This window comes from Tachysurus vachellii, chromosome 23, assembly GCF_030014155.1.
Source record: "Tachysurus vachellii isolate PV-2020 chromosome 23, HZAU_Pvac_v1, whole genome shotgun sequence".
Taxonomy (NCBI): domain Eukaryota; kingdom Metazoa; phylum Chordata; class Actinopteri; order Siluriformes; family Bagridae; genus Tachysurus; species Tachysurus vachellii.
Window position 1 is genome coordinate 12,175,405 of NC_083482.1, and position 20,705 is coordinate 12,196,109.

General features: G+C 41.0%; 1 protein-coding gene across 2 annotated transcripts in view; it reads left to right on the forward strand.

Moving 5' to 3' along the window:
• kif18a (kinesin family member 18A) overlaps positions 1–19,293 on the forward strand; it is a 25,549-nt gene extending 6,256 nt beyond the window's left edge. Inside the window, exons 6-18 of one of the 2 annotated variants that reach the window (XM_060859637.1) lie at positions 964–1,161; positions 5,378–5,554; positions 6,648–6,722; positions 6,956–7,056; positions 9,225–9,387; positions 9,652–9,816; positions 11,262–11,383; positions 11,834–12,078; positions 12,584–12,634; positions 16,833–17,214; positions 17,448–17,540; positions 18,246–18,355; positions 18,775–19,293. In XM_060859637.1, the coding sequence (XP_060715620.1) occupies positions 964–1,161; positions 5,378–5,554; positions 6,648–6,722; positions 6,956–7,056; positions 9,225–9,387; positions 9,652–9,816; positions 11,262–11,383; positions 11,834–12,078; positions 12,584–12,634; positions 16,833–17,214; positions 17,448–17,540; positions 18,246–18,355; positions 18,775–18,914 (2,022 nt within the window). In that variant the 3' untranslated portion in view covers positions 18,915–19,293. Of the gene's footprint in view, positions 1–963; positions 1,162–5,377; positions 5,555–6,647; positions 6,723–6,955; positions 7,057–9,224; positions 9,388–9,651; positions 9,817–11,261; positions 11,384–11,833; positions 12,079–12,583; positions 12,635–16,832; positions 17,215–17,436; positions 17,541–18,245; positions 18,356–18,774 lie in introns of those variants that run through there. The other variant, XM_060859638.1, reaches the window with a different exon arrangement.
• Positions 19,294–20,705: the final 1,412 nt, after the last annotated feature.

Genomic DNA, 20,705 nt, shown 5'->3' on the forward strand with positions numbered 1-20,705 from the left:
AATCCCATTGTTACTACACGTTTTATGGGCTGTCACTGTGTGTAGCATGGAATTATTTTCATTTTATTTCTATACAGCCATGCTGATGTTCAGTGAAACAGCACTCTTGTGCATGTGTCATTGATTAATTAGACAGTTTCTTGTTAAATAAAAAAAAACAATCCATATGAAACCGCTTCCATGTTCGATACTATAGAAACGAATTGCATTTAAATGACCTATTACAACGAGTAACATTAATATAAAGTTTAAACTCCAGTACCGTTACTATCTGAGCTGTGCTGCTGACCAATCTTATTTGAGGAATCAGCTCACATTGGATTGGTCAGTAGCACAGCAGTTCCAGCTGTAACATGAGCGATGGGTTTATGTAAATGTGCTCCTTCTTTCACATTAGTGTTTCTGTAGTCACAGCTCATATACAGGGTCTTGTTTCTGTATCTATTATTGTTGATGCGAAGATGTTCTTAAGGAGATATTTATTAAACGTTTATGGGTTGGAAGCGCTTCGTAACGAGTTTCCTCTTTTCGGGTTCTGGTTAATACGACTGGCTACTATTTGAGAGAGGGAGAGAGATCTGATCTAATGAAAGATCGAGAGATTAAGTGAGTGTGTGTGAGAGTGCGATGTGGGAACAATTGTTAATCTCAGATAGAATGTAGGTGAGAACCGAGTCTAACTTGTCTATCGTATGGACGTTAAATCTAACTAGAAATATTGTAATGACTAGAAATCGCTGTTGTATAAGCGGAATAACACACACCACTGTGACAATAATGCACATCGTGTGTAGCAGCTCTTCACTTGGGGACTGTATCAGCATGCACAGCACACTTTCTCCTTTGGCTCCATTATTATTGTATAACAGCGCAGTCTGAAGTGTGTTATTTCTTACATCACAAAGGTCTTTCAAACTAGTTGACTTTGCTCATTCATCCTTTTCCACTTGTCTTGCTGGACAGATCTACCTGAGGCAGCAGGATAAGACAGCCTGTCTGAATCCAAATGTGTGTGTGGCCAAGATGAGTCTGATTGACCTAGCCGGTTCAGAGAGGGCCAGCGCCACCAACGCTAAAGGAGCTCGCCTCCGGGAAGGAGCCAACATCAACCGATCTCTTCTCGCCCTGGCCAATGTCATCAACGCGCTCGCTGACCCGAAGGTAACCATCAACTACACAGACAGAAATGCCTGTGCTGAACAAGAATGTCTTCTTTTTTTACACAATAGCTGTGGTATCCTGATGATTTTTGCCTCCTCACTTTATTGTTTCTCCTGTCAACTGAACCATACTGTGTTTAAGTGCTAAATATGATTCTCTGGTTTCCATTGTACCAAATATTGGTCAATAATTATTGATTTATCAAACCAGCCATCACAATCCCTTTTGTTAATATATTGAGGCTTTTGAATTCTAAAATGAAATCTTTAAAAATAATAAAGCTGATAAATATTAATAATACAGGAAGTGATCAAAATATAATAGCAGTATACGTTTTTTTTTTTTTTTTGGACACTCAAGACTAATTGCATGCTATATTTAATGTTGTAAAAAACAAAGATTTTATTATTCTTAATTTTTTCTCTCTTCTTCTTCTTCTTCTTCTTCTTCTTCTCCTTTTTTCTTCATGTCTGAAAAGTGGGAAGCCAAGGAGAGTAACGATACATACTTATTTATCATCTACAAAATATGCTCTATATGATCACCCACACTTCGTACTTTCTCGGCTGCATTATCACCGATTTTATTCAGCATGATCGTAGCATTTACACTTATGGCATTTGGCAGACAGCCATATCCAGAGTGACAGACATTTTATACATTAGAGGGTTAAGGGCCTTTCTCAGGGGCCCAGCAGTGGGAGCTTGGTGGACCTGGGATTCAAAATCGCAACCTTCTTATTGGTAGTCACTTTAGCCATTAGGTTACAACATCCCCACAATTACATTTATTTACGTTTTTTTTTTTTTTTCATTTTTTTTTTTTTTTTTACATCCCCTCATCAACGTATTCGCATTTGTTTTCTGACTTTTTTTTTTTCAAGATTTTGCTGGCATCACCTTCTCATTAAAAATTTAAGAAAATAAAAAATAAAATGTTCACAGCAGTATCAGCAGTGATGCATAATGCAGCAGTCCTCGTCATAATGAGCCAGGATCAGATATTGCAGATTAAGAGACTGTTGTGCTTTGAATAAACTATAGATTTTTTTCCAGTTCCAATTTTAATAAACGGGGGGAAAAAAATCCTCGTTAGACGATTATATATTGTTAATCTATTAAATAAGGATCAGTTGTGGAAAATGTTGTGCAAGTCTTTTAATAAGTGAAAAAAAAAAATTTTTTTTTGATAGTGAACAATGGACTTGAACTTGTATGTCACTCTAAACATTCCTTGGCACCCAGGCAGCCAGGGTCAGTCGGGTTTGCGTCCCAGTGCGGCACGCTCTTCCTGGCATCCGCTCCCAGGATATCAGTCTCAGACTCTCCACTTCTCCTTTTGGGCTGAACTGATGCTATCTGCCCTGGGAGAGCTACACCTCTCTTAGCCTTGCCTCTATTGTCTACACTAATCCCTCTCCTCAGGGGCCTCTGTTTGTGTGTGTGTGCGCGCGTGTTTGTGTGGGATCCCTGTCTGCACACTGCTTTTGGCTCCAGCGCGCCGCCGCCACACACTCTGTGTTCAGCTGTATCCGGATTTTCCCGCGCCGAAAGGGATGGAGAGTAATTTATATCCGATCCCATTAGCGCGTGACTGCTATAGATTGTAGTCTCACAAAATGCTGTTAAATCTGCCTGTAAGTGTTTCATGTCATTAACTGTGATAAACTGCTTTTCTGTTTGTTTTAGAGGACTTGCCACAGCTCAGCTAGAGTACACTTTGTTTTTCTTTTTGCCCTTTTCTCAATAGCATTACGGAGATAATCGTTTTATTCATTGTTTACAAGATTGGGTTTGCCATTTGTATTGTACAATAGGAATGTGCTAAAGTAATAACATGCCAAACCAAGCGATTATCTCTTTATGCAGAACACACACGGATTAACATGAGCACCGCGCAATTCATCAGTCAGACGTCAGACTGTATGTTCTTGGTCGAATAGTAGAGGTGGTTTTACAGTACATCACTGTTCACATGGCTCATAAGAGATGAAGGTTTGGTGCTGGTCAGCATGTACAATATGGCTTAAGCACAATATCTCATCAGAAATCAAAATCCTTATCTTGTTTCTGTTCATGGTTTTATTTGTAGTGTTTTTCTGTTTCCTAGCTTTCAGACCCTTTGAGGTTTATGTAATGCAGTGATAGAAATCAGTCGGTAGTAATTAGGTCTGGTCCAGGTGACCTCTGACCTTTACCCATGGTTTGAGATACTAATTAGAATCAGCCTGTGGTATTTATTTGTGTGTTTATTTTATTATTATTATTTTATTTATTTATTTTTTTTGAGTAAAGAGTATATGATTAGGGCTGTTGGTGTGTGGAGAAGATGATCATTCTATATACACATTAATAATCAGAACCACACTTCAGCTTGAGCTCTTTTTGTCTGGTCTAATTAATGCAGCCGGAGAGTCGAGGTACGATTTCACCACAGCGTTTTTTAGCAGCAGTGAAACTCGTTGATTGTTTACAGGTGGGGGAGAATTTTCTACTCCTAGGTGAGTCTGAAGGACTGGGTTGAAGCGCCTTTTGAAAGTTCTCAGTTTGCTTTCCCAAGCTGACGTCCAAGTCATTTTCTCTTGTTTGTTCGCTTTGTTTATTTGTCTGAACAGCACAGAGCCTTGTAAGGCTCTCTTATTATCCTAGTTGCCGTGTTGTTGTTTTTTTTTTTTTTCTTTCTTTTTTTTCTCCCATGTTTGTTTTTGTCCAGTGCTGTGCTTAGTTTATGAAACAACCTCCCAAGAAAGCTTACGCTGGAACCGAGGTCAGCCTTAAAGGTAGCAAAAGTGTCCGTAGTGAACATGCACTAATAACCTTAACTCACAACTGTAAATCAGATTTGTCAGTGGGTGGGTTTTCGGTGGGTTTTTTTGTAGGCGTGGGGGGGGTATGTGGGTTAGTGTTAGCAGTGGAGGGGAGTAAGGTGAGCAGGTTTGTTCCTGTCTCTGGGCCTCACTGCAGTGTGGGTTTGTTTTCATGCTATTCGCATACATTAGCCTGTCTCGTCTTACCCACACCTGAAACAGACCCGCTGCCTTTAGACACTGAGAACACTGTCAAAATATGCCGCTCTTTTTAGTGTTCTGTTGGACTAATTAAAGATAAGTGATGACTGTGTAAAACGTCAGTCCATTGTAAGTGTACAGTTTTAGTTTAAAGACACAGTAGACCTGTAATTCTCACACTGGGTGAAAATAACAGGCCACTGTTAACAAAGATAATATATTTATTACTAAGTGCTTTTATTTATGAGTCTGCTTGACTGGTCACTAGTATTTAATCAGTTTAATCCAAACCTTAATGAATCAAAATCAAAAACCTATAAATAGTGTATATCTGTACTGAGGGTTTTAATGGTAGTTATTAAAGGGTTAATTATTACAACGTTAAAGGGTTCTGTGGCTGGGGCGTGTTAGCTTTGAACAATTTATTTATATTACAGACTTTAGAGAGAAACAGGGCAAAAATGTGGTCTTAATTTGTTTCTTTTAAATTATTGCCTGGTGTTTTCCTAACTGCAGTGAAAAGTAAATCAGCTATAAATTAATGTAAACTCTCTGTTGCTCTTTCTTTCTTTCCTCCTTTCTATACACTCATTACACACCTATGGACTCACACACCAGTCCCAGATACAGCATGTTGTACCGAATCAGTTCCCTGTGAAAAGGAATCACCCAGTCTTTCTACCTGGAGCTGCTGCCATGTGTATGCAGGGCCGACAGCTTCCTTAACACACCCAGCTGTGCAGTAATTTGGTCATAAAGCTTCGTGCTTGTCGAGTTTTCAACCAAGCTGTGGGATTTCACTTGGCATTTTAGAACCTGAGATTGCCTTTGGTCAGCTGCTGTGAAATGTGACTCACTTCTGCGTAGATGCACAGTGAAAAGAAAAAAAAAAAAGGCATGCACCTCCTTTCTAAGCGTGTATTACAATACAGCACTAGCCAGCTCAAATCAATAGGCTGCCACTGTGGTTATGTTCAACAGTGCACTTTTAATGAGGGTGTCAAGCCTCCTGTTTCGGTCGGAATCTGAGCTAAGGTTTAAGAAAATCGTGCTCTTTTAATCTACAAAGGCGTCTGTTGAGCCATTTTTTCTGAATGTAGTGTTGTTTGTGGATTAGCTGATTGCTTACTTGATTTCTCTCTCTCTCTCTCTCTCTCTCTCTCTCTCTCTGTCTCTCTCTCTGTCTCTCTCTCTCTTTTCCTGGTTTAGAGTAAGAAGAATCACATTCCTTACAGAGACAGCAAGTTGACGCGATTGCTAAAGGACTCACTGGGTGGGAACTGTAGAACTGTGATGATCGCAAACATTAGCCCGTCATCACTTTCGTACGAGGACACGCACAATACGCTCAAGTATGCTAACCGGGCCAAGGAGATCAAGTCTACAGTAAGATCATCTCTCTCTCTCTTTCTCTCTCTCTCTCTCTCTCTCTCCCTTACACACACAAACACACACTAGCCATTGATGATCTGTGTCATTTCAATTTCAGTGCCAGCAGCAAGCAACCAAACAGGAGCATGAAATTACAATTGAAATGTTGTTAATTCCATGCAAATTGGGTGCGAAGCACAGCAAGGAACTAAGTCCAAAGAAATACCTGAATCAATTCGATCCTTGTGCAACATTTCTTCACTTTCCTGGTCACAGCTTTAGTTCCTACTGTATGACATGCAAAACTAGAAGTCAGGCTTACAACCTTGGTTTCTTCTTATTTCTTCACAAATATACACAACAGTATCAGACGCTACACGGCCACAAGCAGCGAGTTATAAGCGATGCAAGTCACTTGTCACTTTCCAGTGTTATTTGAATACTTATATATTATTATATACTATTATAATAAGATAATATAAACTAAAAGAGTCTGTTTTGATGACACAAAGACAGAACATTGCCAGTGCAGGCAGAGTTTTAGGAGATTGCGCTTCAAGAACCGAAGACCACATGGGGTTCCTCTCCTGTCAGCAAAAAAAAAAAAAAAAAAAAGGTTTCTAAGGCTACATCATACACCGGTGTGTGTGTGTGTGTGTGTGTGTGTGTGTGTGCACGCACGCTACTGCTGTAGCGCATTTTCAGATGATTTTCTGCTCACCATGGTTGTAAACAGCGGATATTTGAGTTTCAGTAGCCTTCCTGTCAGCTCAAACCAATCTGGATCTTCTCCCCTGACCTCTCTCATTAACATTGCATTTCCACCTGCAGAACTTTTTTGTTTTTTTGTTTTCCTACCGTTCCGTGTAAACATTACATATCGTTGTGTGTGAAAATCCTTGGAGATTTTCAGCAGCAGTTGAAAATACTCAAAGCAGCGAATATGACCAACAACTATGACCAACAAAATTCACCGAGATCACGTAGCCCTATGGATATTTTGTGTGACTCAGGGGGTGCGAAGGTGTTTACAGTGCTATTATAGGTGTCAGTGGGTGTATCTGAAATGTAATAATTCAGTACTTTTTACCTCTTATCTCTCACGCAGCTGAAAAGTAATGTTGTGAGTGTGGACAGTCATGTTGGGCAGTATGCAGTCATATGTGAGAAACAGAAGGCTGAGGTAAGGGTATTATTTTTTGTTTGTTTTCATGTTTACATTTCATAATTGCTCTCAATTGTGTGATCTGGCTGGTGAATCTTAAACGCAAACATATAACACTCGTTTCCCTGTGCTGTGTATGTGTGTGTGTAAATATGCTCTGTTTCTCTGAGCAGGTGAGACGGGTGAGATAATTAGAACGAAACGCATGTTAGTCGAGACCAGGCTAAGTGTGTGTTTGTGTGCGTTTGCAGATTATGCAGCTGAAACAGAAACTGCGAGAATACGAGGAGCGGAAGGCAGAGGCTCCTGCCCTTAATCCAATCTCCAGCCAGAAAAGAGCTGAATTCGAGAAGTAAGCCGTTCGCCTGCATGTGCATGCACGTCTTTGCCGTCACGCAGGCATACCGAGCATAGTTTGCGCACAGGAGTTTGTGGCTGGAGCCCAGCATTTTTGTTTGTTTAGTTGTTTATTTTATCCCATGTGTAATGTGTAGCTTCTCTTTAACGCTGCCCTTTAAAACTTTTAATGCGTATCAATAATTGATGAGTAAGACTACACAGAACAAGGCTTGAGGTCATTGCAGGTGGAGGTTTCCGTTTCACTACATTTTTTTTATTATTTTTTTTTTTTATCAGACCCCTTGGGACTGGAAGTTTGCTTTTTCTTTATGTCTAATTATTTCCCTCCAGCTACGTATTCAGAGATCGGAATTTATCATAACGTGACGGCAGGCCCTGCTCGTCCCTCGCCAATTACATCTCCCCGCCCGGCTTCATCGTGTGCCGCTTGTCAGCAAGTGCTGCAGCGCCATCCGTGAGACAGCGATAGAAAGAGAGGTGGGGAAAAGCGGGTGTGGGAGGGGTGAGAGTAGGCGGTGAGGGAGGAATGAATGAGTCGTACGCCTACGCATTTTCATTCACCAGCATTAGAATTCACAACTGGGAGGAAGGAGAGGGAGACAGGAGGGAGGGGTTAGGCAGGAAGGAATGGCGGCACACTCCTGCCTGCATTAAAAACGCTCCGAACACAGAAGGTCGCCGGTGGCACCGCTGCACCTACGTCACACTGGCGATGACCTCTCTTGCTCTTTCTCTTTCATCTCTATTGCATTTAAAGCATTTTTTTTTTTCCTAACACTCTCAACTCCCACCTACGTGCCAATACCTTCCTCTGGTGACTGTGTGGGTTGTGTGTACGTTTTGCAGATAGAAGGAAGGCACTCACTCGAACATTAACTCAGCCACAGCGAATGAACTCAGAGATCCAACTGTAGCCAGAAACTCAGACTGAGTGTCTACAAAATGTCTGTGGCCACCGGAAACAACAAACATGGCACGTTCAGCGACGGCGAATATTTTGAAGAAATACTTCTAGCCGTTTTTCCTCATCACGTTCCTGTTTATTGCGTTAGAGAAATTGTCAGACACCGAACGCACAAAACCCCAACCCCAGTCAAACAATGTGCAATAGAACACAACACCCTCCGTGCGCTTGTTCGTGCCTGGCAACTTTAAATTCATCTTTATGTGACATTAAACTGAAAAGCTTCATGATGCTGCTGGCTTTAGAGGGGCTGTAATTAAATGCGTGCACTTAAAATCAAACCTCGTTAACAACTTTCATGTTTAGTTTGGAGCTGAGCTTTGATTCTAATTCAAACCCCATTTCATCATACAGTACTGACAGTGCTAGCAATTATAAATGCTACTTAATGAATCGCTTAGTATGATCATCTACACTACTCGAGTATATACTATATGTTGTTAATACTTATGTTTTGGTTGCCAGGAAACCTATTTTTCTAGACTAAAAAGTGGTAGTTATTGTTAAGTAATAACATTAAACTAGTAAGGGTGTAAACTTCAGGCTTCCACACAATACAACGTCAATACACGAGGCAACAATTCGTTCCTTGCTCTATATATATTGTATCTTGATTGGATCTACTGCACTGCAATTTGATCGACATGATGTATGATTTCAGTACGTCTACGTTACATATACGGCATTTGACTGACGCCCTTATCCAGCGCGCCTTAGATTTTTAGCTTATTTTGAACATTTGGGTGTTAAGGCCCTTCCTCAAGGGCCCAGTGTTGGTAGCTCTGTGCACCTGGGATTCAATCCAGAACATAGACCAGTTCTCTTTCTCTCTGAAAAGGCTCTTCTGCAGATGCTGTTTGTCTATGCTAGCAATTTACACAAGCCTCCACACCCTCTTCATGTGGGAGTAGCTGTTGACTTCAAATAAACGAGCTCTATTGTACTCTCACCATTTTCAAGGGCAACTGAGGTTTTACATTTCTTTTCTTTGGATACGTTGCTTTGCCCTGCAATTTTTGAATTCTCAGCAATGCTATCATTGTTTGGTCCGCTGGCCTTGTTTACGTAAGCACATTGTCCTTTAGTATGACACAAACATCCAAGTGATAATTATAACAAGTTGTACAAATATACATCGTATCGGTAGGCTTTTCCACCGAAGCCTTGTTAAACAGTGTTTGTGTCTGTGTGTGCAGAATGTCCGAGTCTCTGCGCAGCTTGTTCGCCGCACGCCTGCAGCTGCGTAAGGAGCACTTGGACATCGAGAAGCAGCTAAAGGAGAACCAGCTAAGGCACAGTCACAGGGAGGAGTGGCACAAGCAGGGCCTGCTGTTCTTCCCAGACGACAAAGCAGAGAAGGTACCGGTTTCATCCTTTTACACACACTGCCGAGCACAAAAATGAGGTTTCTCAACGTCATTCTGTGTTTCAACAATTTATCACTGATTTTCAAACTATTATCTCAAGATGTTGTCTGTGTTTTGGGGCGGTGGGGGTGGTTGACTTGGGGGTGGTGGTGGCGGGTGTACAGGAACAAATTTTTCAATTGGTCAGGTAGGTTATGATGTCTCTTAAGATCAACTGTACACATTGAGATTGGAAAACCTACATTGTGTGTGTTAGGCCACCTGTAAGTACGAGCGCAAGCTGGCGTCTCTGCAGTCTCATCGGCAGCACCTAAAAAGGAGGCTGGAGGACAACGGGAAGAACTTCCAGGAGAACGAAGGTTGGCTCCATCGCCTCGAAAACGAGATGAAGCTGCTCGGGCATGAAGGAAACACACCAGAGGTCAGTTCCATGGTCCGAGGTCACATATTGCATAATTGATAGTCCTGTATTTTGTGTTTGTTTTTAAACGCACATCTGTTTGAGGGATAGTATTTTTCTTTGTGTTTAGCGGATCTGCTTCACGGTGGAGACACTGGGCGGAAGGGAAAGGGGTTTTATTTATCCGTTTATTAACATTTTTTTGTGGTTTATACGTGAAGTATTTTCTGAAGCACTTCAGTAAAAAACCAAAAGATAACTCTGTAAAAATAGGAAAACAACTGAGATCGATTCTCCCTTTGCCTCTCTCTCTCTCTCTCTCTCTCTCTCTCTTTCTCTCTCTCTCTCACTCACTCACTCACTCACTCACTCACTCACTCACTCACTCACTCACTCACTCACTCACTCACTCACTCAGCTCCTGAATCTATATACCTTCTCACTCTGGCTATCTCTCTACCTGTCGTTCTCTCACTCTCTCGTCTTTTCCTAGAAGTAAAGCGTCGTAGCGATGCATGTGCCAGTCCAATGTTCCGTGATCTGCTTGCGTTTCCGACTCTCTGCGTCAGTGGGTAGTAACAGATTCCTCAGAAAGCACATTCTCAGAGATCAAGGGAAAAACAAAAGCTGCACCGAAACAAATCAGTGGAGCCGAGACCTGCCGCTATTGTTTTTGTGCCAGCGCTTCTCTCTACTGGTTTCTCGGTATAGATGAGGGATTAGTACAGTTTGATCCCTTCTAGGCCCAGAACCTTCTTCCTGCTGTCTCCTTGTTCTTGTATGAGCTATTCACGTCAGTACACTAACTCCCCATGTTCACTTACAATGCTGTTTGTTTTCTCCTTTCACTTACCAATGGAGTTTAAGATCTTTTTGTATTTTTTATTTATTTATTGTTTGTTTGTTTTTTTCTTTTTATTGATATAGCTGGTGAATATTCTCTGAGAAATGTCAGTAATGCTGCAGAGTTAACTGCATTTTCATCAGGATTTGTTCATTAAATGTAACTGACCATAATAACAAGGGCTTTGCTTTAGATTAGTCTTTATCTATTGGTCTGTTTGTTGTTTGTTTTCTTTTAGCTCTCTATTCATTGGTTTGATTTGTAATGGAAAGTGTGGAGGGAATACATTTTCTTTTGAATGATAAATGATTTAAATGAATGATAAAATGCCAAAACACTATTCTGTACTTATGTGGGCTGTGATAAATAACAGTGATTTCAGTGTTGACTATTTTCTCCTTTTAAATATTAGTGGTGAAATGATAGCAGAGTACGACCCAATAGTCAGCGCTGACGTCTTGTCGTAATGTAACAGCAGCTCGTGGGCTTACACAGGGGTGTCAATAATATCTAAAAGCAGAACACAATTAGCATGGCAATTTATTTGCTTTGTGTATCTATACAACTCTTTAAACCGAAGCCGTGTGTGTACGTGTGTATGTGTGTGCGCACGTGTGTGTAGGAGCTTAAAAAGGAGCTGCAGTGCCAGAGGCTGAAGCTGCAGGTGGCTGACCTGCAGCAGCACATCAAGCACATGCACCATCTCATCAGTTTGCAGGACCAGGAAAACAAACATACACACAAGTATGTATCAAAGCCCAAAGAATACAAATAAGCAGAATACACACACAGTGGGTGGGTCATTACAAAATCTTAATTCATATATTATATTATGGATGACAGACATCGGGGCATATGATACTGTAATAATAAAATAATATAGATATTATGGAAATACACACAGGTATTTTGGAACTTTTTAAATAACTATAAACTATATTAAATAGCTTTATAATGTCTACAGATTGTGATAATTGTTATAGAAATATTTGACACAATTAGTGTGATATTTTTTTTTTCTTTTTTTTTTTTTCCTCTTTCTTTCATACCACCCAGCCTTTGTCTTTATTAACATTCTGTCTTGAATATACATCATTCTTTCATTCGGTACAGGTGTGTTTCTTTCGTTATTAATAGTTTTTAATAGTTTAATAAAAAAAAAAACTTTGCAAAAACTTTCTCTCTCTCTCTCAGACTGGTTCATGCCCTACTTCCTGCCTACCGTCGCCAGCACCTAGCCCTGATGGCTGCGGGCATGTCCACAGACGACACAGAGCAGGAGGAGCTGGAGCACCTGGTGCAGAGAGAGAGGGCCGTGGTATGGGCCGACCAGGAGAACTCGGAAGAGAAGGCTGAACAAGGCGAATGCACTGAGAATAACACTCTCCAGCCCATCTTGTCTTTCTCTCACCTCATCACGCACCAGAATACACCATGCAGTGAGTGGTGCCAAGTGGCCTCCTCTCATCGTGCTCAACAAAGGGCAAGAAGAAACCTCTGTGGGCCAGTTACAGTATAGTTATTAGAGCAGATCAGAACTATGTTTGTTCAGTTATTTAATGACAAAACTGGACACACTGTATGTCCGAGAGAAAGGCGCTCACCGATTTTGCTTGACGATAGCTGAGATGGGGTACAGAGGCAGGTGAAACATGACATAACATTTTTCCTAAATCAAAAATAAGGCAACATTTAGAGGCAGGCAGAATTCCTTAAATTTTCATTAGCAATTACAGAAAAATAGTGTTTCAGTTTTAATACAGAGGAGTCATGTTATGTCCAGGGACATGAATTAACAGGGAAAGAAAGATCAGTTTTCGCAGTAAAATAGTTTGAGTTCACAAGTGCTGTAATTGTTGATTTGTTTATTTGCGTGCACAGGTGTGTGTGTGTGAGTGTGTGAAGTGCTTTTACCAATGATAGTCCTGTCTAAACTCTCTACAGGTGCAGAGAAACACACACGCCGTGTCTCCCAGCGACTCAAACCGTCTAAAGGTAAACGTCACGCGTGCCGTCACTCTATTACTCTTATGCATCCTCACATTTTTACTCTCTTTAACTTCTTCCTTAGGCAGCCGCTTACATTTGTAGCTTTTTATTCACATAAGCATCTCCAAGCATAATATTCAATCAGTGCGGTAAAACTGTTGGCAAAGATGAGGAATAATGTGTGAAGAATATAAGTTTGGACCTGTTCACAAGAACAAAACTTGCCAAGAACTCTGTCAGAAAAATGTTCAACATTTTTGAAAGTGAAGCATTATGTTTTTATTTCAGAGCTGTATTTATAATTTTAGATATTCAATATTATTATGGGTCTTTTTCATCCTTGGAAAAGGCAAAATCTTAAAAGGGTAATGGAAATAATGGTGGGATTATTGCTGGTGTTGATGCTGTTGTATTCGTCGTTGTTGTTGTTGTTGTTATTATTATTATTATTATTATTATGGTTAGCATATATTCCACATGAATGGAACTGTGTAAAAAAAATTATTATACCCTGCTTGTTTTTATTTATTTATTTATTTATTTATTTATAAATAATATTTATTTAGGGTCTGATTTTTTATTTTTTTATTTTTTTTTTTAATTAATTTTTTTTGTCGTGTCACAGCTCTGTCTTTATCCCTTCAATCCTCTCCTCTGTTTTGCCCACAGTCCCCTTCAGCATACTTGAGCTTCAGTCATTAATCCAGTCTTCAGTGACACAAGCATCACTCATGGTTCTTGTGTATTTGAGTAAGAGAAATGAAGACAGATCCATCACAACGGCAAACGCTTTTGTTGACCGTACCTTCGCACGTCACTCTGAGAGCTCACATCTTAGTTTTGTTCAGCAGAGATTTGGTTTCAGCTGACATTTTTCGCACTGTTAGACTAGAACCGTAATCAACACGGAATAAAAGTTGAAATTAGTTCATTCTGACGTCAAATGCGCACCCAATGAAATAAACCGTGAATGAAAAGCTAAAGAGCAAGCATTGAGAAAATGAGATTACAATGCTCAAATTTCCACACAGAGAAAAGACTTATCAGGATTTGATGCATGGTTCCTTTGCACAGCTGGCTTAATAAATTGACACGGGGAGAGATTTTTGTGTGGATAGAAAAAATGGAGTAGGGGAGAAAGAGGGAGGAAACCTTTTGGGGAATAGTAGACGGCATGAGTTATGGCTCAGTAAATTGGCCGTAATGATATTTGCTGCAGAACAGGTGTTACTCATTTGATTGAGACACATTGTGGGGAAATATAGGAACACACCAGGTCCCAGTTGGGGTCTGCATTGGGTGAGAGGGAAAAGCATGTGAGGCTGAGAAACGATGGTGACAAGAAATAATCTCCAGCACTGAGACCTATTAAATTCCTTATATGCCTGACTTCTAAATAGTGCATTAAGAATAAATCATAATCCTTGGCCAGTGGATTTATTTTGTTCCGATCAGTATACTTTGCTCTTGGCCAAGTCGCATTGTGCCACGTTACTCAGATTTCAAAATATCAGATCTGTTAAAAAAATAATAATAATAAAATTATCGGTCACGAATGTTTGAGAAAGCAACAACATAATGTGACTTAAATCCACTTCTGGACTGAATGCCTTCTCTTTTAACCCCTGTGTCTTTCTCCCGCTTCGTTTTTTTATTCCCATAAGCAGTGTTTACATAAGTCTTAATTACCTCGGTGCTTATGCATTCTTCTTTTCTTCCGGTGATTTATTTTGCAGTGTCTCTTGTTTCCTCTTTTGTCCATCCTTCTTTGCAGTCTCATTTTCCTCCACTGTGAGATGAAGCTCCCTGTCTGCTGCCCCTCCCTTTCTCTTGTTGTCTCATTCCCCTCTCGCAGCCCCACCCCACTCCCCCTGCTCTTCTCCTAGTCTCATTCATAAAATCGCTACCGAGCGGAAGGGGAGGGGACAGGCGGCGAGCTGAGGGGCTCAGTCACGTACGATATGAAACGCAGCCGGATCATCAGCATGGCAAGAGGGAGGGAGGCAGCAGCCAGGCGACCCTAATCCGAGCCGTTCTCTCCTCCAGAAATAGAACTTCATGCATGTATTAATCCCATCATCCAGAAATACGGCATCCAGAGCACTCTGGCGTGTACACACACAACCCCAAACATCACTCTCTCAACCCTGTGTGTTATTACACCGCGTTCCTCATACAAAAGCTTCCATCATCCTGCAGGGTGTGTTTGTGTTTGTGCGCATCACGCTCACAGAGACCAGTGTGTGTTATTGTCATTCAGCCCCAGCAGTGACGTAGACGAGTGCTGTTTTCTATCAGAGAACATCCAACAGGGCACACTAGGGCTCAGCTTCCACAGAGCTCATCTCTAATATATATATATATTTTTTTACTGAAACTTTTTTCCCTTCTACATCCCTCCGTAAGGGCGTACGCACTCGTGAGCCGTTACATTGACATTCCGTCCTTTCAGGCAGTCCGACTTTTAGAGAGTGACAGCAGCTCTTAAAGGATACAGCTGCTGTCTTTATCAATCACACTTCCTCTTTGTATATCTGCACATGTTCTCCCCTCCCCCCGACTCCGTCCATGAGTCAGTGTGCAGCAGGAACGCGACTCATTTCAGCATACTTCAGCGCTCGATACTCAGTGTCGGACCTCTCAGACAGCACCCAGCATCCTGAAGCCTCCCTATGCGCACAAACACACTCGCGCATATACACACACTGCACAAAAGCCTCCACGCTGGTGTTTGTTAAACACCTTGCTTTGAGGTGGTTGTTGTTTGGTTTTTTTTTTCACACACACATTCTGCTTTTCTGGGCTCTCTTTCTATCCTGCGCTTCCTTCTCTCTTCCTTCCCTGCTCCCTTTCTCTCCCACTTTCCTCTTCACTCAGGTGCACTGCTACTGACTCATCTGACCAGGTGACGAAAATAGATCAATTATTCAGTAGTGGATGCATATAGAACTACTCGGGACGGGAGCGTCGGCTCTATGAATAAACTCGAACATATGGAATATAGAGTGCGTGGTTGAAGAGGGACTGGGAATAGCATGAATGAATGTGTGAGTCATCATCCGTTACCGGTGTGCGCCTGTACTCCGTGTACTCTTTTAAGAAGTGAAGGGAGAGGAACTTGATCAGGATTTTGTGTATGATTCCTTTCACACTGTCTGTGTGTTGGGTTTGCATTTTTTTTTTTTTTTTTTTTTTTTCCCTTCACCGTGCATTCGTTTGATGAATTTAACGTCGAGTTCACACTAAATTCGACACACAGTGACGCATCTGCTTAATGAAAACGGGGCTAGAAAGCTTTGAAAAATCCCTGGATTATTTCAGTACCCTGTTTGCATACAGAATTCACTACAAGCTGCACCGTTGTAACGTCGGTGTAGGTTATTATTTTAAATTACGTCGACTGTACAGAGCGTGTGGCTCTTTGACTTCTAGTGGATTTCTACAGGCTCTACAGACACCGAGGATAAAAACAGAGCACGGCGTACGGATTTGCATTTTGAAGGGCATAAGTCATGTGTGTCTCAGCTGGCATGGATTTGGAAGTGCGCATGCATAAGAATGGCATGGGATAGAACGATTAAGAGAGACTTAAAAACGTAACTACATGGCGCACACACAAGAAGCTGCAATACTTAAGGTTAAATATCCTTAATCGAGCAATTTGTTCATTAAGTTTGATGTATTGAAACAAAAAAAAAAAAATAGCCCAGACTGCACTGAAAAGGCGAAGCTTCTGTTTACCAGGGAATTGACGAAAATAAATAAACTACGAAGTCAGTTTCCAACAGATCTGAAATTGGCTGATATGACACACTTTCTATCCTCCTAATTTAAAACTAAATTGAGCTTTTTCGACCTAAATTTAGCTCTGGAGTGGAAGCGCATCCGTTCTTTGAAAGGCCAAGGCCGTGGGCTAATACATAGCTGTCTGCCTTTAGCTAAACCTGAATGTTCTCTTGTGGTAAATAGCCTAATCAACAAACCTAACAATTTTATTAAAACATCCATCTTGGAGAGCTGCACTGAAAGTTCAGCCTGTTTTGGCTTTGCTTTGCTTTGATACTTCGATTTCTTCTGCTTTAGAAGCTTCTTTCACATTTAGATTTATTTTTCCATCAACATAATCAGTTTAACAAATGAACTCGTATCTGCTTGTTTTAGATGAATCATTTTATTAAGTGCCTTCTATTTGTTTCTGTTTCAGGCCCTATTGCTGGAGAGGAGCATGTATCTGAAACCCTGCCTAAAATGCCTATCAGAAGGAAGCTGGCCGTTTCTCCTGTGAAGCCGGGCTCAGGATGTGAAGGGGCAAGTCTGTTTAACTGTCCTCCAGGATTGCAGGAGGTGCTGCATCAGGAGGGCTTTTACCCACTGCCCTACACGCCCGAGACACAGTCCTCTAACGCTCCAGTCTCCATCCACCCTGATTCCACCTTTGACGTGGGTGGAGATGAACAGGGGGAGGAAACAACTCAGGTTAACAGCACAATTATCCTGTCTCCCAAATCACCTGAGCCTCCTGGAGGTTCAAACCTGAGTCAACTCCGTATCCTGCGCGCCAATAACAGCAACGAGCCCCTGAAAAGGTAGGAGGCTGTAGAGAACGAGAACCACTTGAAATACACACTAATAAGACACAGAACTTTGACTGTTCATTACATACAGTACAACCGTCTTTAGCATGTTGAATTAGTGCAAAGTACAAGACCACACAGGGTTTAAGAGAAAAGTTTACTACGCAGTCTCAATCACGATTACTGCAGGATCAGATGGCTTCAGAAACAAAGTCGGAGGTTAATGTCATTCAGTTGGTTTGTAGGTTGGAGATTCCATCTCTTCTTGACCTACGGAGATCCAAACCATCCTACATGGCCATGACATCAGCAGCACAGGGCAAACGCAAGCTCAACTGGTGAGTGTTCGATCATTACCCACTCACTAACATGGCTTATTATTGTATATTAAAAAAATTTGCCTGGTTCATAGTGTTGAAATCCAATCAGATGAATTTCCTAAGCTAACCCACCAGTGAGGTACGTACTATGTAAGCGCCAATGTGCTTCCCAATGCCATGTTTTGGTTTCCTGGAAATCTAAGTGAGTAGACTTAACAAGTAGTCTCTAGCGTAATCTAATGATAGACGGCTTGTGAGTTACCCTGTCTACTTGTGATCCCTGTCTTTTGCATCACAGGTAAAACTATTTTTACCAGCTAGCATCTTTATTTTCTCTGTATGTTTAACCACATGGTGACTGTGCAATATGATAGCTTGCATATTCCTGATTCTGAAAAGAACGTCCGTCACCACAAAACACTAATTAAACCTCCTGTTCCGTTGGCAGCTATACCATGAACAGCAGGATTCAGAAGCCCTATTGTTGGAGCTTTTGGATGTTTAGGTTTATACAAAGCTGCATATCAAATGTATTGTCAATTTAAAGAAGGGTTTATTCTCTTAATCTAGACCTTATACCTATGTGTCCTCAAGTTCTCTACAAATAAAATATTAACAGACCATAAGGGAATCGTGTCCCTAGTGCCTAGTGATTTATCCTCCCCTTATACATACGCCGGGAATACTTACAGTAATATTGTGCATGCTTGTGCCCTCCTTCAGCTTCGGAAAGGAGATAGGCTCAGACGTTACCCAGGGAGCTGCAGCGCCCAAACGGATAAAGAGGGATCCCTCCGATACCACAAAACCACTGCGTGTGCGACGCTTTGGCGGTAAGCATGGTCTTTTTGCGCATCATCTTTCCCACACACTGAACTTTTAACTGAATCTCATCACTGACATCTTCGTTTAATCTAAGAGTTAGGTTCCAGCTGTCCAGAAAACACCCCTTTGGGCTCTGTCCTTATTTTAGTGAGGCACAATCATCCCTTGTGGTTTTTTCGGGCTTTATATAAGCTATTATATTTGTCTAAGTGCTAATGAAGTGTTAGAGCTAGCCCACCTGACAGCTGTTAAACTCTGTGCCAAAAACGGGCTCCTCCCATTCCCTCGGACTCTTACCTCTCGAGGTCTCTCTTCCCGTTCTTTTTACGATCGATCCCTCTCTCTTTCTCACACTTTTCTTTTATTCACAACCCTCGAACAACAATTTGATTGTTTTCCTCTTTTTCTTTTTATGATGTCTCTTCAGCATCATCTGAGAATGAGCCAAGCAGGAGAGTGGTGCGCAGCGTATCAGAGGGAAACCTTCATCAGCTCGGCCCTCGTAAGCCCAAATCAGCATTTCTGGGCCCAACTGCCCTGTTCAAGAAAGTCACAAAGAGGATGTGAAATGTCTCCAGAATTACCACTTGAACACACGACTTCTAAAAGCCTCATGCACTGATCTCTCACACACACACACACACACACACGTCTGCCTTGTGGATATTGCGAATCGGTTCGAACGAAGCGAGACGTCTTACAGGTTTAAACCTGACTGTGTTGTTGTAGTGAAAGTTGTTTTTTTTTTTTAAATGTACAGCTTTTTTAACAATATTAAAATAACTTGTACAAAGAATGTTTTAACCTAGTGTCAAGTGAAAATTAAACCTGTGATGATGTTTGTTCTTAGTTCCTGATGCTTACTTGTTTTCTTTCTAGAGAAACCTTTTAAACAATTGAAACTTCCTGTAAGTCAAGACATTGTAATAAAAAGCTCCGGACTCTTTTTCTGCCTTTGCAGTTGCTTATTTTGGAATAGAGCAGTACAACATTTTTACATGTTCAATGATATATGTATGTATGTATGTATGTATAATATATATATATATATATATATATATATATATATATATATATATATATATATATATATATATATATATATATATATACACACACACACACACACACACAACTGTCAAAAGATCATAAGCTAGGTTTGACTACAGAACTTTATTCCACAGGTTTATTCGTCTTATAAGTGACATTATTGATCAACGTTGATCTTTATAACAAAGTGTTCTCGATGAAGCTGAAGTGCAGGTAATAATCTTTCTAATGTTCAAGCATTCTTAAAATATCAGATGCTATAAAAAGTTCTGAAGTGAATTTTTGGAATGCTTTAAAAAAAAAGAAAACACCACCGTGTGCTAAAAACCTCCAGCTCCAATGTGGTCAATAAATCCAGTTATGCTGTTTTCTTCTGCCCAAGTGCTTCCTTTATTGGGTCTAGTCAGACTGGGTGTGACTGGGAGTTACATGTTTATTAGTCTCAACCGCAGACCATCTACTAACAGGCCACAGGGTCATATACTGTGTTCACATTTCTGGCAACAAGATACAGGATCCTGAAGTTTTTAATCTGATTGCTGTGAAAATGTTTAATAATTAGCATTTCAGAACAAGATATATTTGCTGGACTGAAATAAAGTACACAGAATATTGTCTTTAAATGTTAAAACTCTGAAACATTTGCTTGTTAGTGGTGGCTACAAAAAAAGGTTTGTGATTGGTCAACGGTAAACAAAAATGTACTATAATCACTGGAGCCTTTTTTCATCTCATGTCAGTGAAGAGATTGTACAAGGAATTTTCCTTTCCCTCAATTTAAAGCTGCCATCAGCCCAAGCAGATACATTTAACTGAACAGAAAAGTAAAATCACTGAACTCCGTCGTGATGTGTTAGTGCGTTTGTTTCCGGTAGCAGATACCTGCACACTGCACCAACTGTATCCAGGTGAAGTGGAAAAAAAATTTATAGATCAACTAAAATTGACAGATTCCCAAAAAATGCTGTAAAAAAATTTGCAATTACATGAAATTGCATAAGGGGGACACGGTGGCTTAGTGGTTAGCACGTTCGCCTCACACCTCCAGGGTTGGGGGTTCGATTCCCACCTCCGCCTTGTGTGTGTGGAGTTTGCATGTTCTCCCCGTGCCTCGGGGGTTTCCTCTGGGTACTCCGGTTTCCTCCCCTGGTCCAAAGACATGCATGGTAGGTTGATTGGCATCTCTGCAAAATTGTCTGTAGTGTGTGATTGCATGAGTGAATGAGAGTGTGTGTGTGCCCTGTGATGGGTTGGCACTCCGTCCAGGGTGTATCCTGCCTTGATGCCCGATGACGCCTGAGATTGGCA